Source organism: Mesocricetus auratus, unplaced genomic scaffold (assembly GCF_017639785.1).
Source record: "Mesocricetus auratus isolate SY011 unplaced genomic scaffold, BCM_Maur_2.0 Super-Scaffold_100676, whole genome shotgun sequence".
In the NCBI taxonomy this organism is placed as follows: domain Eukaryota; kingdom Metazoa; phylum Chordata; class Mammalia; order Rodentia; family Cricetidae; genus Mesocricetus; species Mesocricetus auratus.
In genome coordinates, this window is record NW_024429266.1 from 30508359 (window position 1) to 30525122 (window position 16764).

The 16764-nt window shown below is 42.0% G+C and overlaps 2 protein-coding genes across 5 annotated transcripts in view; both read right to left on the minus strand.

The window, feature by feature from the left end:
- The window catches only part of Slc9c2 (solute carrier family 9 member C2 (putative)), a 65987-nt gene extending 61000 nt beyond the window's left edge, over nt 1-4987 (minus strand). Inside the window, exons 1-2 of the mRNA XM_040739383.1 lie at nt 4824-4987; nt 2525-2625 (exon numbers count right to left, since the gene is read on the minus strand). Coding sequence (XP_040595317.1) covers nt 2525-2625; nt 4824-4980 — 258 coding nt within the window. The 5' untranslated portion in view covers nt 4981-4987. The remainder of the gene's footprint in view (nt 1-2524; nt 2626-4823) is intronic.
- Nucleotides 4988-8084: 3097 nt separating this feature from the next.
- Ankrd45 (ankyrin repeat domain 45) overlaps nt 8085-16764 on the minus strand; it is a 30136-nt gene continuing 21456 nt past the window's right edge. For 2 of the 4 annotated variants that reach the window (XM_005071336.4, XM_040738400.1), the window contains exons 5-6: nt 15890-16028; nt 8085-11743 (exon numbers count right to left, since the gene is read on the minus strand). In XM_005071336.4, coding sequence (XP_005071393.1) covers nt 11712-11743; nt 15890-16028 — 171 coding nt within the window. In that variant the 3' untranslated portion in view covers nt 8085-11711. The remainder of the gene's footprint in view (nt 11744-15889; nt 16029-16764) is intronic. The other 2 variants (XR_005874073.1, XM_013114391.3) reach the window with 2 other exon arrangements.

Sequence of the window (16764 nt, forward strand, 5' to 3'; positions counted from 1 at the left end):
TTTTATGTGTATGTGTATGCATGTTTCAGCTGCATTTGTGTACATGCGGCATGTGTATGTGGCCCAGGAGGCCGGGATAGGTTGTCAAATCCCCTAGAATCGGAATTATAGATGGTTGTAAACTGCCGCCTGTGTGCTGGGAACGGAACCCAGATCCTCTACAAGAGCAGCAAGTGTTCTTAACCACTGAGCCATCTCTCCAGCCCCTCCTTTTCCACTCTTTCCTCCTTTTAAACTGATCTTCTCAGGTAGTTTTATACGAAAATTGCTTAGAACCTAAGGTTGGTACTTGCAAAAATGATATATATCGCTTACCAATGGTGTTACGTGAGACAATATTATCCAATTTACAGAAAAGTATTTATTAAGCTGTTTGATATTATTTTAATGCATCTATTATATATTTTCACACAGATATTTGTGGCTTCATGGGGATCTGCTTGGGATTGAAACAAATATTCCAGACAGTCAGCAGAGAAATAGGATATTTAGATGATGGTATAATCAGTTATATAAGGCATGGATGGTTGAAGTCGTTGAAGTGCTGTAATGTTCCCTCCTAAAACGTTTATTCTAGACAATTCCAATTTAATGACTGCCTTATCTCATTTCTCTGTGAGTGGCTGGCGAGTTTACCGCCATTAAGTTCCTGCAGGAATCAACGAGCTAACTGTGAGTGTTTGCCTCTGCTTCCATCAGTCACTGGATGAAGGTTCTAGGATGGCATATAGTGTAGAAGTCATGTTCATTATCAGGAATGGGCATTTAAGGTGGTCTCTCCACTATTGCTTAGCTTGCCAGTTAGTGTCATCCCTTTAGATCACTAGAGGTCTCACTGGTGCCAGATCTGTCTTCTAACCTATGACTCCCTCTTTTATGGTATTTCTCATCCTGTTCTCCCCCTATTTTACTCCCACTCAACTTTCCTGTTCCCCCATGACCTACTCTCTGATGGAAGCAGAGGCAAACACTCACAGTTAAACACTGAACTGAACCCATGGAACCCAGTGACAGAGAGAGAGGAGCGATGAGCAAATTGGCAAAGAATGGGCTGGCAAAACCCAGCAAGAGACAGCTTATCTGAACAAGGGGGAGCTCTTGGACCCCAGACAGACAGCTGGGAGGCCAGCATGGGACTGATCCAGACCCCCTGAGTATGAGAGTCAGTGAGGAGGCCTGGGCAACCTATGGGGCCCTGGGCAATAGATCAGTGTTTATCCCTGGCAAACAAAAGGACTTTGTGTATCCATAACACAAAGAGGGATGCTCTCTCAGCCTGGCCTCTTAGGGGAGTGCCTGGATCCCACCCTGAGTGAATGACAGACTCTGAATATCCTCTATGTGGAAGGAAGTGGGGATAGGGTAGGAGGCTGGGGGGATGGTGGAGAGGTGCAGGAGGAGGGGAGGGAGAGGGAACTGGGATTGACATGTGAAGCAAGCTATTTAAAATTAAAGTAATAAAAAAAGCTTAAAAAAAAGAATCAACGAGCTAACTCAAGGACTAATGAGTTGAGTGTAGAGCACTTAAAAATGAGTGTGGCAATAATGGATTCTCAAACGGCATTAGCTAATGGGAGTGATGGAACTTCAGGAGGTTGATGGGCTTCTGCAGTCCTAGATAAATGTGCTCTAGGTATTATTTCCATCTCAAAAAATAGAACATTGAATGGAGACAACTTATTAATGCACATTGCATTGCTGTTAAGGCCAGGCATTAATAAGCTGGAAAAAATGAAGGAATATTTTCTTGTGGCTATATTGTATTTAATGCATGTTTCATATCTAATCTGAGAGAAAAGAGCAGCCATGCTTTATCATGAAAATAACTGGTGCAGGAGCTGGAGACGTGGCTTAATAGTTAAGAGCATTGGCTGCTCTTGCTGAGGACCAGGTAAGTTCCCAACACCCACACAGTGGATACAACTATCTGTAACTCCAGTTTCAGGGGATCTGAAACCCTGTTCTGGTTTCAGGTTCTAGGCATGCATGCAACACACTTACATACATGCATGCAAAACACCCCATCCACACAAAAATAAATTAATAAATCTTAAAAAAGAAAAGAGATGCTGTCTTTTGTGTCAAGTTTAAAGCAAGCATCATGGAATAAGCTAGTGTGCCCACAATGGAAGGAAACAAGAACTCAGAAGGAGTAACAAGGGGTAAAGGGTAAGGATTGAAGAAGGATGGCAAGGAACCTGCCAATGAGATGAACTGTCCTCACTTCCAAACTACTGCTTCATTTGAAGCTTCCCGAACTTATGATTATCTTGCTGTATTTCTTATGTGTCTTTCTTCACAAAAATGCTTGATGTCATGTGAAATTATTTGAATACATGTTTACAATTTTTTAATTCCATAGGGTTGGGAGTGTGGGTCATTGATAGGATGTTTCTGTCTGGCATGCATGAGGTTCAGGGTTTGAGCCCCAGGACTGCAGAAGAGGAAACACTTACACATTAGGAGTGGGCCTTCATGAGGTGTTTGGCCTTTGATTTACACTAACTTATTATGTATACAGTACCTCAACAAAATGGTAAGCCAGTTGACCTGTCACAAATCCTGACAGAGATAGAACCATCAAGACAAAGACCTCGGAATTTTTAAAAATCATCTTTGAAAACCCTAAAAAATAAAAATACAACTTATAATTTCAAAATGATAATTACCCTATTTGATGCATTGTATGCCTGTGTCAAGTTTACTATAACCCATAAATATACAAGCATATTACATGTCAATTAAAAAATAAACACTATTGAAAGAGACAAATGATTATTTATATTTTCAGAATAGTGTAATTGTCAGCCCAGTTTAATTTTCAACTTCTGAGTCATAGTATGTGTGAATAGTTAATAATTATTACAAATGCTATTTGGGTTTAGGAAATTCTATCTATCTTCTCTGTCTATCTATGAGTGTGCACATGTGTAAGCATGTTTGCACTATGTGCGTGCGTGTGTGTGTGTGTGTGTGTGTGTGTGTGTGTGTGTGTGTGTGTGTTCTCTCCCTCTACCTCATGTGGGTTCTGGGGATTGAACTCAGGTATACAGGCTGGTGGCAAGTGCTTTTACCTCCTGAAACAATCTCGATGACCCACAAATACAATTTTTTAAGTATAAGATACCTATAATTAGGCATCCTTCACAGGGTAATATGGAAAATACTGAGGTTTCACTAGCATCACACTTGCTCACCCAGGAACATGTTATGGCCTCTCCATAGACATCTTACCGATGGGTTTGATGGTAAAAAATGAATGAAAAGGTCGAATATAATGTCCATATACGTCATTTTATGCTAATAACCATTCATTCTGTGCTAAAATAACGTATATGCCATAATTTTCCTGGAAGACAGAAGTACTCGAAACTGACTGTGTCATAAGGAACGCCTCCTTCACAGGACAACCATGAGAGGCGCTTGTCACTGTCTGGCAGCCTTTAAGTCTGTTCTGTCCAAGACTATTCATCTCTTTCCCCTAGAGACACAAGACAAACAAACCATAATCCTGCACATTTGTGCATAAAGCAAGCCCCACTGGCAGCGCAGGTTCTTGCATCCTGCCTCCCAGCTTGAAGTAAATAATTGTTGAGTACTTTTATGCTAAAATCCAGGTAAAGAGATGGTATTCGCTGTTTCTGCAATGCCCTTTGCTGCTGGCCACTTGTGTATCTAGAGTCAGCAAAGCTCAGGGTCATCAGATCATTGTGGGTACCAAAAGGAATCAAAGTTCTTAGTGACTATATTAAAAATCTCTAGACAAAGCTATTTCACTCCCTGATAAATGCCAAAATGAAGATTCTCTTTGCACCTATTTGTTTCATTATTGGTCCTAGATGATCTTCCTGCCTCCAGAGAAGGATTTGGAGCAGCTGATATCTTTCCTAAGAAAAAAATATTCTTTTACAGAGACCTAGAAACTTTCATCACGGGTGTTAACTTTAGAATAAGGCACCTGCGTTATTGAGTAGGTTACTTCATCTCTATGAATACTATCACTACACCTGCTGAATTCTTAATCAATGTTTAGGAGGCCTTTGTTTACAAAGCACTCTCTAATCTTCTTCTAGGCAGGAAAAGTGGGTGGAGTAGAGAAAAATCCCATCAAAGGCCAAAATAGGGGGTGGAGGGATTGCTCAGTGGTTAAGAACATTTTCCTGATCTTCCAGAGGACCCAGGTTCTGTTCCCAGCACTGGCATCCATGGCTGCTAGGACTACACAGTTTTAGGGATTGTAACGCTCTCTTCTGGCCTCTGCAAGCACTGCATGCACATGGTGCGTAGACATGTATGGAGGCACAACATTCCTACACATGCAATAAAATGCGATCTCTTTTTAAAGGCATAATCAGCAAAATTAATAACATCAACTATGCCAATTTCAAGTTGTTTGTCTGTGTCCTCTTTGTCTGTTTGCCAAGTGGTCTCCCCTGATTTCGGATATTTGATGAGGGTAGGCCTAGTCAACGAGGCAATATCAGAATCTCCTTCCTTCTTTTCAGAAAATCCTGGCAAAACCTTCATGTCAACACTTAGCATGTTGCCTCGTGATTATTTGTTTGCCTACCTCCCCCATGAGAAAGTTCCATAACAGCAAGGACTGTCTCACTCTCTTTAAGGCCCTATCACCCTACCATGCCCAGCTAGTGTTACTGAATAAAGGGATATACACAAATGCTCCTGAGAAATTGAATGAAGCTAGCCTGACAGTCTTCACTCTCATCTTGAGGTTTCATGGGCTGCTCTTTTAACATAGCTCTGATCTCCTTCTACAATGAGAAAAGTTTCTAAGGACAGAGGAGTCACACATGACTACTTACCTCCCAAAACAAGAGTGGCACATATAATAATTGTGAAATGCTTCTGGACCACAAAGTAATCAGCTGGCCTCCCACAGAGTAAATCAGGCTTATTGTCATCTCTTGATGCCCAGAAAGATAAATTGTTTACTATTGCTTTTTCAGGAGCCATTTGCATTATGGTAGACCACCCTGTTGTAAAATGAAAAAAAGAAGAGGTGTTGGGAGTGAGGTCTACCAGGATCCAATCCATCCACACTCCACCTAGCTGAGGTGGTAGCACACTCAGATCTGAGCACATTAATGCCACTCACTCTCCTTCATGCTCCAGGAATATCTTCAGGGAAGTAGCAGCAGGGTTTGTGTTTCATGATCCCAGTACTACCTACATGTGAGAAGGAGTGGACCATGACTGCACTATCCTTGTGGCGATCTGACCATGTGCCTGCTTGGAGCATTGAGTCTCTCAAAGGCCAAGACTGAGCTTTTACTTTCATTAAGGCTGTAAACATGGTTCACAGCACAAGACAGGCTCATCATAAACACCTGATGGGGCGAAGGCTTTGAGAGGGAAGGAGCCAAGACAAACGCCATGCTCCTCGTTCTCCTTGAGTAAAGGTCACTCTGGAATTCCACGTGACTGCTTCAACTTCAAACATTCCTGTTCCTCTCTCAGCAAACGAGAAGCAAAATAAGTTGCATCAGATCAGTTAAAGTAGGGAGTGGGAGGGGGGTAAAACATATTTTTTTAAAATCTGCAAAGATTGAGGTTGAGGTTTAATTGTGTGAAGTCCTTGACTGAAGTAGAAAAAGTACCTCTTCCTCAGGACCATGAAGCCTGACCTCAGGCAGGTGGCTTGTCATATCAACGGACTGAATACCATCCCTGATGCCCCCACTAAACTGGTGTCCTGTGTAAGGCATTGCCTGCATAAATGTACATGATGGTCATGAAAAGGACTTGGGTTCTTCTGTTTTATTCTTATAGCTAGCCTGAACCTAACAACTCCTGGAAGTTTCTGAAGTCACCTTAGGAATAGACTTCATCTTTTGCCCCGTTTTATACTCATTTGTTATCAGTCACAAGGACTCTAATGTAAAGAAAGAGGTGGCCGCTACATCTTCAAGTTACTCCCTAGCCCTCAAGCAGTTCTTCATCTCCAAGCCCTCATCCCCATGTTAATGACCTTAAAACCAAGCTCTCCCCAGAGAAGTGTCCTTCCAAGCCTAAGATGGCTCAGAGTTGACATCAAACTGCAGCCTTTCAAAATCCCAAAGAAAGGGCTCCGTTGTGCTCAGCTCTGTATCTGTTTGCCAGGGCCAGTCCCACCAACTGATACCAAAACCAAAGCTGTTTCCATGCTGACACCCCATTGGTTTCTTGCCAACCTGCTTTTGTTCTGATTGGCTGCACCCATTATTCCCACCTCCAATCCAAAGGGAGTTATTGAGTTGCAGAGGAGCATGCATTTAATGGCCACACTGTAGTCTACACCTACAACTGTTTTTAACTGATTTCCTTTGCCTGGCATAACAGATGAAAGGGTCAAAGATAGCCACATAGACAGAACCTCTGGGGATTTAAAAGCATACATGATGTCTTTCTTATGCCAGTTCTCTCTAGTTCAGCCCTGACCCCCTTCAACACTGCACTGTCTTCTCTCTTATTCATTTCTAAAATTAACTTTAAGCTGGCATTCAAAATAATGGCTTTCATTGTAGCATCTTATACATGTATGTTACACTTTGCTCACATTCATGCTTTGTACTACCCTTCCCCATCCCTATGCTGTCTTCCTTTCCCTCGCCTGGTGCCCCCTCACTATGCTCTCTCTCGATTGCACTCACGTCACCTTGGCCCCTCAGTCTCACTGTCTCCGGTCACTCTAAACAATGCCTTTCCCTGCTATGTTTAGCTCCTGTTTCACTGGTGTCCCCTCAGGCTCTCTTGGTTCCCCCAACCCTTGTGACTGTAACTGTTGTAGTTTTAAGTTTCAAGATTCAGGTTCTCCAAGTCCACAGACCTCAGGAAACATGGACAAAATGTATATTCAGTTCTGGCTTACCCATGGTACTGAAAGCCAGAGACAGCTTCTAACTAAACGAATGAACAAGCTATTCTTCATTACATTCTTTTTGAAAGCCATAGTAAATTTATATTTCGCACTCAGGAAGCAGAGGACAAGCAGATCTCTGAGTTGAGGCCAGCCTGGTCTACAGAGCAAGTTCTAGGACAGTCAGGGATACACAGAGAAACCCTGTCTCAAAATAAGAAATAAATAAAATTCATATTTCACCGTTTTGAGCAAGGCCAGCAGAAGTAGGTGTTGACAGCCTTGGGGAGCTCAGAGGCTAAAGTGGGCTTTGCCCCATCCTATCTTCTGACAACAGACAATGCTATGTGACTGGGATGGGCCAGCAATACAGATGAGCCAGTCATAATTTTCCATCTCCCAATAAGCTGATTTGGTCAAGGGTGGACATGGAACTACAGAAAGGTAGGTCAGACAGTTCCTTACACTGACATATGCCACCGCTGAGAAAGGGAGATAGATGTGGCAGTTCCATTTCCATCTGGGTGTGGCTGTGATGCTATCCTAGAACACCTGGAAACCATCTTCCCAACCACATGACAAAAAGCCCCATTGTCTGAGAACCCTGAGATGCCATCTTAAGTATCTCTGATTTCTTGACAGATGTCCCTGTAGTCCCTGGAAACCAGTAAGTTATTTCTTGGTTTCATAACTTTTGTCACCTAGAAAGGCTGGGAAGTAAAGAGCAGCTTCAATTTCAAACCCAGTAGCTACTCACACATGTACAGCTCTTTCTAATTTTACTTGAAAGCTGGTGTGTTCCTTTCTTCAGCTCAGACCCTTCCACATTGGAAACGGTGAGGTAGCTCTGGGGCTAAATTGGGACATATTCACTGAATCTTTGTATTCATCACATAACATCATAAAAAACTTCCTGTTGCCTCATAACAAGAGTCCTTTTCTCCAGCTTGCAGGAACATTTCCCTCCTTCTTCTAGACTCCCTCTAGTAGCCTTATAGAGGATCTGAAGGCTTCTGGTCAGGCTGTACTTCAGGCCTGGAGGTTGTCACTCATGCTCCCCTCCAGACCTCTGCAGCTGCAACCCACCTTTCAGTTTCAGAACCAAAGTCACCTAGTCTGGCCTTCATTATGTCACCTGACATTTCTGAGTTCCAACATGTGTATATTTTACTGTGTTATGTTTACATGTTACATATTTTACTGTGGAAACAATAAATACAAAGCCAGGTGGCTTAAAACAAAACATTTATTTATCTCAGAAGTCCATGATCCTGGTAGGATTCAGCAGAGAAAGTTGCCTCCACTCCATATAGCAAATAGTTAGTGGCTCGACTGAAGAATCCATTTCCAAGATGACTCACTCATAGTCAGGCAGGTTGGCAGCAATGGTTAGGTGGACGGAGTGAAGTCAGAGCTGCAGGCTTGAGCAACAGTTCCTTTCCTTGTTGGTCTCCTCACAGGCTGGTTTCTCAGGTGGTATCTTAGGAGACTGAGGCAGAAGCACATCACCTCTTATAACCTAGCCGTGGAAATGACACAGAATCACTTTCAACTATAGTCATGAGCTCTCCAGATTCAAGAGAGCTCAGATACTCATATTTCTACATTAGGAATGTCAGGGCCACATAGCAAGAGGAGTGAGTGAAATGGGCTATCCTGGACAATATAATCCACTGCATATTAGACAAACACTGGAGTAACTGTCAGACTTTACAATGTGGGGGTTTTGTTGTTATTAAAATAGACATCAGTCTACCTCCATTGTTCTAGAGCAGTAGTTGTCAAAGGTTAGACGCCACATCAGTTCTGGTGTATGATGAAATTCTATCATACACGGCAAGATGAGAAAAGTAAATCTAACAAAGTTCTAACCATCATCGAAGCCTAAGTGTGGCTTAGAATAAAATAACAGCAATGAAGAAGGGCACCTGGCCTCTTCCCAGTGATCCCAGTGCTGATGTGCAGAGTCTCCTGAAATACGTGTATTAAAAGGCCCAAACACAGATCCCCTTTGACTGTCAGCAGCGAATACTCAGGGTATCTCACAGGTGAACCAACATTAATGTTGCTACTGAAGGAAGCCAAATGGGAATTGTTCATATAGTCAAAAGATCTCAAAAGTGAGATTTGGGGAAACATTTAAACCAAGATTACCTCAATGCTGTGTCTAAGATAACATTACTTAGCAAGTGTTAGTATGAATGACTTCCTTGTTTTCTTTATCCTACTTTTTTTACTGTTGAAACATCTTTTGTTACATAACAGTGGCAAAGGGCAGAAGTTGTTATTTTAATAATGTTATAATAATATCCTACCTTTATTTTTACATTTTTTATGGTTAGTGAAGCACAAAATCTAAAGAACTACCATCTAGAACTGATTATAACATTGGATTATCCTTTGACTGCCTTTCAGTCAGTGTGGAGGCACTCCTGAATTGTTAACATGTGCTTTTAAAAAAGTAATTACTTATGCAAGTTCAGAAGACACCATTCAGCTAATGAAATAACATCAAACTCACAACATAAGAGCATTTAAATCTTCTATTAATCTATCTATAAGTCAGTGCAACAGCAGGTAATAATTGATATCATCTCTTGCAAAACAGAAGGTATAGATCAACAGATATTATAAATAAGTGTTCAGAACCCCACATCAAAGGAATCTCTGAAATGAGATCCAAGAATCTCTTGTAAATCACCATGTCCATGATATCTGAGATGACAGTTCAGGAAATACAAAGTTGAAGCAGACATAGAGCTGCAATGTCTGATGTAGATATGGCTTGTCTGTTGAGGGAATAGGTATTGCCATAGTGCACTGACATAAGCAAGACATAAGGTTGATATCATTTCTATAATGTAATCAAGCTCTATAAATGGATGGAGACAGAATGAGTTCTGGATAGTACTAGGCAGAGCTAAGTACTGGGAGGAAGGTATGCTAAGTGAGTCAATTCAACTTTTATTTACTGACTTAGTATTTTACAAACTCTTTAGGTATGATGAAAAGCAAAAAACATTCTTTCAGAAATATCATTGTTCATTCACATGATGAGATTAAACATAATTAATTACACTGAACCCAGAATGAGGTTTCTGGCACCATAAGTGCCCCAAAGAAGGAAGGAAGGGTTAGATATCTGTAATGTGGAGACAGGGACTGTCGTGGGGTGAAGAAAAACAATTGCCCCACCAAGAATCAGAATTGAATTCTGAGAGGTTCTGACGGCGAGGGTCTCAAAGAAGAGAAGATAGTGGGGAGTTAGAAAAGTAGGTTGTAACAAAGTCTGGGTGCTGGTATAAAGGTGCCAGTGCAAGGAATTGTACAAATACAGTGTTATCAAGAGTATCAAAGGCTATAAAATGTCTGCAGACAAAGATAGCAAGGCTAAAGAGGGAGAGAGAGGCTATTCTAGTAGATGGTTAAAAATGCTTCTGTCTTACCTAGGAATAGAAGCATGTTTCAGTTCTCACTTTCTTTTTTTGTTTTTGTTTTGTTTTGTTTTGTTTTGTTTTGTTTTTGGAGACAGGGTTTCTCTATATTGTTTTGGAGGCTGTAGACCAGGCTGGCCTCAAACTCACAAACATCCGCCTGCCTCCCGAGTGGTGGGATTAAAGGCGTGTGCCACCAATACAGTTCTCGCTTCCTACTTACCAGGAGCACAGACCTGGAAAGCACTGCTGTATTCATTCCTGATCAAGGCTCAGGAAATGTGGCTTAGAATGAAAATAACAGCAACAAAGAAGGGCACCCAGCCTCTTCCCAGTGATCACACTGTTGATGTACAGAGTATCCTGAAATACGTGTATTAAAAGGGCCAAACACAGATCCCCTTCTACCACCAGCAGCAAATACTCGGGGTATCTCACACATTAATGCTTCCACTGAAGGAAGATGAATGGAAATTGCTCATATAGCCAAAAGATCTCAAAAGTGAGATTTAGGGAAACATTCAAACCAACATTCCTCAATATTGTGTCTAAGAGAACTATGAATGACTTCCTTGTTCTCTTTCTCCTCTAAAGTGAAAAATAGTTTGCATAGCAAGACAAAGAGGAGGAATGAGGAATATTCTCTCTCTCCTTTTTTTTACATTTTATTTTCTATAAAATCTTTCCCAGAAAGTCACAAAGGAATAGGAAGTGCAGGGTCCTGCTTAATTTGACTAGAAAAAGGGCTTTCCAAAGAACTTTGGGGGTAACCATGACCTTTGAAACCTGGACAATATTACCAAATCCCCTGGAGAGGAGAGGCTAGACAGATTTGTATTTATTACAGATATTAAAGGTAACAGTGGGCTTTTCTCAAAAACTGTCCCTCACCTTCCAGGTGAATTTTAATTCAGAAATAAAAAGTTACAGCTAAAATCAGAAGAGCCTGCCCCAAGCAGTTCTTAGTGTTTGCTGTTTGAGAGAGAACGAACAAATGCTTTTCCTTTAGAAGTGGCCTAGTGCATCTTTTTAAAAAGGGATTTCCCTAGTCTAGTGGAAATTTCTTGCCTCGGCTACACAGAAGATTATTAGTTTCTCTGTGTGGTTTTTAAATCCTTGTTCAGCTCTTCCAAAGGGATGCAGGAACTCATGAGGAGCCATGCTTGGAGGACACTTGAGGAGATGTGTCTAGGGGAGCAGAGGCCCAGCCCCTGAGCCAGGTGGGAGTATTCTGAATAGCCTTACACAAAGCCAGGGTGACTGAATTTGGACCCAAACATTTCCTCAAAACCCTGGGTCTATTTCTTGAGTTCAGCTGTCAGGAATGGGTTTGTCTTATCTAATACTTGAAGATAATGTAGCCTTCTACACCGAGTGGGGCCTGTAGAAGTTACAATCTTGATTGCTTTGCTGACCACGGCTTAGGTCATCGATTTGGCACTTTTCACTTGACCTGAAAGAAGCACATTTTTAAATAACATTTAATCAGCTTGAGATATGGAACATGCAGAAGCCAGTTTTTCAAACAATGGGCATGGAATACTTCAGTGTATCCTAGCCTGAATCAGCCATTAATTAAACCCTGGCACTTGGGTAAACCCACAAGGACACACTTTTCCCACACTCGCTTTGCCTGGTGTTTGTTAGACCACTGCCTAGAGGAACTCTGATTAAAATGCTGAACCTCTTTCATCTTCATTTCTTTGTTGTAAAATGAAGGATCATTTCAGAGGTTCCATCGACCCAGCATGGCGTCTTATGCTATGGTGCCTAGAGGGGACACCTGTAACACAGGGACCTGAGGAGAGAGGCAATTCTTCTGCAGAGGTGAGAGGGGAAAGGAGGACTGTTGGGTGGACTCAGTAATGGCGATGGACTAGGTGGGAAATGGACTGTCTAACCAGTCACTGAAGTCCTAATCACCTCACTTCTGGACTGTAGGGCTTGACCTCCTCGAATTTCCTCTCTCCAAACCACTTCATAAAGAAAGGCAGATTATCCCCCCTTACTTAGTCCCTCTTCTCTGCCACCCTAAAGGTCTGTTTCTTTGGGTGTTTGAGACAGGGCCTTGCTATGTAGCTCAGGCGAGCCTCACACTCATGGTCCTCCTGCTCCAGCCATCTGAGGCTCTGGGATTAGTCACACAACACTAAACACATGTTCGTGTGCATGTGCATGTGGGTGTGGGGGGAGTGGAGCTTGTACAGATGCATTTGTGTGTAGTGCATGTGGATCCATGGGTCTTTGGAAGTTACAGGACAACTTCAAGTGTCCCACTTCAGGACATGCCCACGTTGTTTTTTGAGACAGAGTCTCTCATTGGCCCAAGCTTGCAGATTTGGCAAGACTAGCCTGCAAGTGAGCCCCAGGCATCTGCCTATGTCCACTACCCCAGCACTGGAACAAGCACATGGCATCTACTGCAGTGAGCTTCTAGAGATCAAACTCAGGTCCTCATGTTTGTGAGGCAAGCATTTTATTACTGAGCTCTCTCCAGACCTAAAAGCTCTGTAATGGCATCCCACCACTGCCCATCAAATAAAGCTTAAAGCTTAAGGCTGTCAGATTGGTTTTTGGTAGTTTTAACAAAACGATCTGTGGCCCTGTTTTCTGCCCTGCCTTGACACAAGGACTACGATCAGCCAGATGGGACCTCTCCACCTCCTTAGTCCCTAATCTGAACCTTTTGTCAGTAGCCTGTGCTCTCACTCTAAGATTGTCACTCTACCCTGGCTTCGTGGCAGCAATCCCTCCTGCCTCAGGTGCTTTCTCTTTGTTCCTCTGGGCCTCTCTGAAGTTCACCTTCCTGGGTATACATGGTTTACTCACAATGTACACAAGCAGTTGCTTCTGGGGAGGGGGTTACTCTAAAGACTCTGTCTCCCTTCAAGGCACCTAGGAAAGTGCCACCTACCTGCTCAGTAGACATTAGTTACATAGATGGCAAGGGCAAGCCCCTCATACCACCTACACTCGCTTAATTGTCTCAGCCTCTTAAAACCCTCAACCCCTCTTGACAGACATCAAAAGCTTAGGTAAAGAATGCCACACACACAAAGTGAAATTGAACTCCATCCCATGCCATGTTTTTTTTTAAAGTAACAAAATATACCACAGGATTAAATACAAAAGCTATAAAACTCTGACTGAAAACCATAAATTTACATCTTGGTAGCCTTGGATTAGGCAATGTATCTCAGAAATGACAGTGTCAGCCAATCAAAAGAAAGACAGAGCTTTTGTGCTTTAAAAGATATAACCAAGAAAATGAAGACAAACTCAGGCAGCGCTGTCTCAGTCACATCTGTTAATAGCCAAAAGAGTAATGGAAAGCTGGCGGCAAAATCCTGGGCCCTGTTACCTCACAGCCCCACAGTGAGCAGACAGGGCATTGCTGGCTCAGTGCTGTGGCGAAGCTATTCATTAACTGAGCCACAACACAGACAAGTGTGGAGGCTGGAGATTGGGATTTAGTGTCACTCTTTCATCTTTAGCTGCAATTAGGATGTGCCTCCCTGGATGGCCAGTTTCTTCCTTCTTTTATAGGGTGGGAGTAATTCAAGTTAGAGTCTTTTGCTAACTAAAGGAAACACCCTGATTATTCTGGGCTGTCCAAGTGGGTCTCTGGAGACATTCTGGAAACTTACATGAAGTCTCCTTTGGCATTTGAAACATTTTCTGCCCCACGAGTGACTTGGATGAAAGACCAAGAAGATGAACCCTTCTTTGCATTGCTTGTGCAGCTCTTCCTTTGCATCCATCCTTCCTTCAGCTCCCAGGGAACACGGAAGTGAAGTCTATTTGTCAGCAGTGGGTAGTGATGGCCTAAGGTAACCTCAAATTCATGAGCCTCCTGCCTCAGCCTTCCCAGTGTGGGATTGCAGGCATTTGTCACCATGTCCAGCTCAGAGTCCTGTTTCTGATAATAGACTTGTATCCAGAATATATAAAGAACCGTTACGACAAGGTACTTCAATTTTAAATTTTAAAATAATCAAAATGGATAGTTCTCCAGCATAATTATACAAATGACCAATAAACACATGAGAAGATGCTTATAATTATTAGTGATTAGGGAAATTCAAATCAGAGTATGGTGTCACTTCACACCCACTTAGTGCGTCTAAGGTACTTTAAAGACAGTAATAAACACTAACAAAGGTGTGCCACATAGCTCTTCCGTGATGAGAATGGAAAACAGCTTAGCAGTTCCTCAGAAGGAACCCAGCATTGCCACTCCTGTTTACATACCAAAGAAAAATAAAAGCATATGGCAATAGACAGCTCATATCAACATTATGTATACTAGCCCAAGAGTGAAAACCAAAATGTCCTCTGGTTGGTAAATGGATTAAACTTGTATTCATACAATGGGATTTTATTTACCAATATGAAATAGTAATACGTAGTACAGAATAAATGAACAATATAAGCAGTATGCCAAGGAACAGAAGCCAATCACAAAGGGCAAATGTATGTTGTGACTCTTTTTATGAAGAGTTCAGAGTAACCAGATCTAAGCTGGGCACTGTCTCACATCTGTAATCCCAGCACTTGACAGGATAAGGCAGGAGGATTATATCAAGTTTCACATCAGCCTGGTCTACATCACAAGCTCCAATCCGGGCAGGGCTACATAGCAAGACTCTGTGTCAAACAAACCCATAAAGTTAGAAAGGAAAGCAATGATTGCCAGAACCTGGCAGGGAGGGATAGAAGGTGCCTGTTAGTAAGTGTAGGGATTCTTTATGGGGTAGCAAAAGGCCTAAAGCTAGAAATGGTGATAATTATACAACTTTGTGAATATACTGAGAAGCACTGATTGGAGCTTTAAGGGGTGAATTTCATGAAAATTGTCTGACAATAATGCTACCATTTTTTAAATCTTAGATATACCTGCTAGTGAGATTCTGATGTGTGTGTGTCTTCTGGTATTGGGATATCCTTTCCACAGTGGTGTCCCCCAACCAAAAACAGAATCATAATACTGAAAATCTTTTCCAGACTCTCATACCCTGTCTCCCACAAGAGCATCCTCTCCTGGGTGAGAATCTCAGGCTAAATAAAATCCGTAGCATAAGCTGGGCAAGGTGGCACCTGTAACCCAGCATCCAGTGGGCACAGGCAACCTGAGCCACATAGTAAGACCCTATTTCAAAAGACTGAAAGGAATGGCTGGGAAGATTATACAGTGGCTAAGAGGACTGGAAGCTCTTGCAGGAGACCTGGGTTCAGTCCCCAGCATCCACATGGTGGTTCACAACCATCTTTAGTTCCATTTCTGAGGGATCTGACACCCTCTGACCTCCAAGGGCACTAGGCATCCATAAGGATACATATACATGCATGCAGGAAAAACGCTCATAAAATAAATCATACAAAACAATACAATCATATTAAATTTAACAACTGATAAATGTAATATCAAGATTAGAATCAGGCATATCTTACAAAAAGAATTCAGTTATTATTAGTGGAATGACGATAGTTAAAAATAATAGTGTATCAGAAAGAACAACACTGAACTGGATTATATATATATATATATATATATATATATATATATATATATATCTTGACACTGAAGCCCAAAACTTACGTGGTGTAGACATTTTTGTGAGGATGGGAGCCACAATGTCCTCTAGTTGTTGTTTCTGCTCAAAAAGCTCACTGATGGAAGCTTCTGGATGGGTTTCCAACCACTCGTTCTTCATACGGCATGCATTGAGGATAGTGTTCTGGGAGCAGAGACAGTGAATACTGCCACTTATTTATTGAAAAGTAAGACTTCAGTGTCGCTGGGATCAGTAGGATAGCTAGTGGCTAAAGGCACTTCTATCAAGTCTGATGACCTGAATTTGACACATGGAACCCACACAGTGGAAGGAGAGAACAGATTCACCTAAGCTGTCCTCTGACCTCAACACATGCATGCACATGTGCACACACACACACACACACCCAAGCACACACACAGGCACATACACACACAATAAATAAATGTAATATTGTCTTTGCAAACTGAAGTATCTCTTAAGGCTTGCTATCAGAACCTCATCCAATACTGTAACCCTTAGCTCTTGGGTATTTGAAGGCTGGCTGGTGTGACTGAAGAACTAAATTTTAAGTTACATTTAATTTTAAATAATTAAAACTGAAATAGTATGTGGCTTCTGACTACTGAGCTGTCTAACCATTAGAATGAGAAGTCATTATACTCATCATTGAGCATCGAGAAACCTTAAACCAGCCTACCTTTTCTCCCTGAGTCTCTGTTTTTATTGAGCCCTCTGGATGAGAGAAGTGTTTGCAAAAGATGAAAATTAGGTGGATAGTAGGGCTGGAGCTATGGCTCAGCAGTTAAGAGCACTTGCAATTCTTGCGGGGAACCTGAGTTCAGTTCCTAGTACTCACATGGCAGTTCACAACCATCTGTAACTTCAGTTCCAGGGGATCCTACACCCTCTTCTGGCC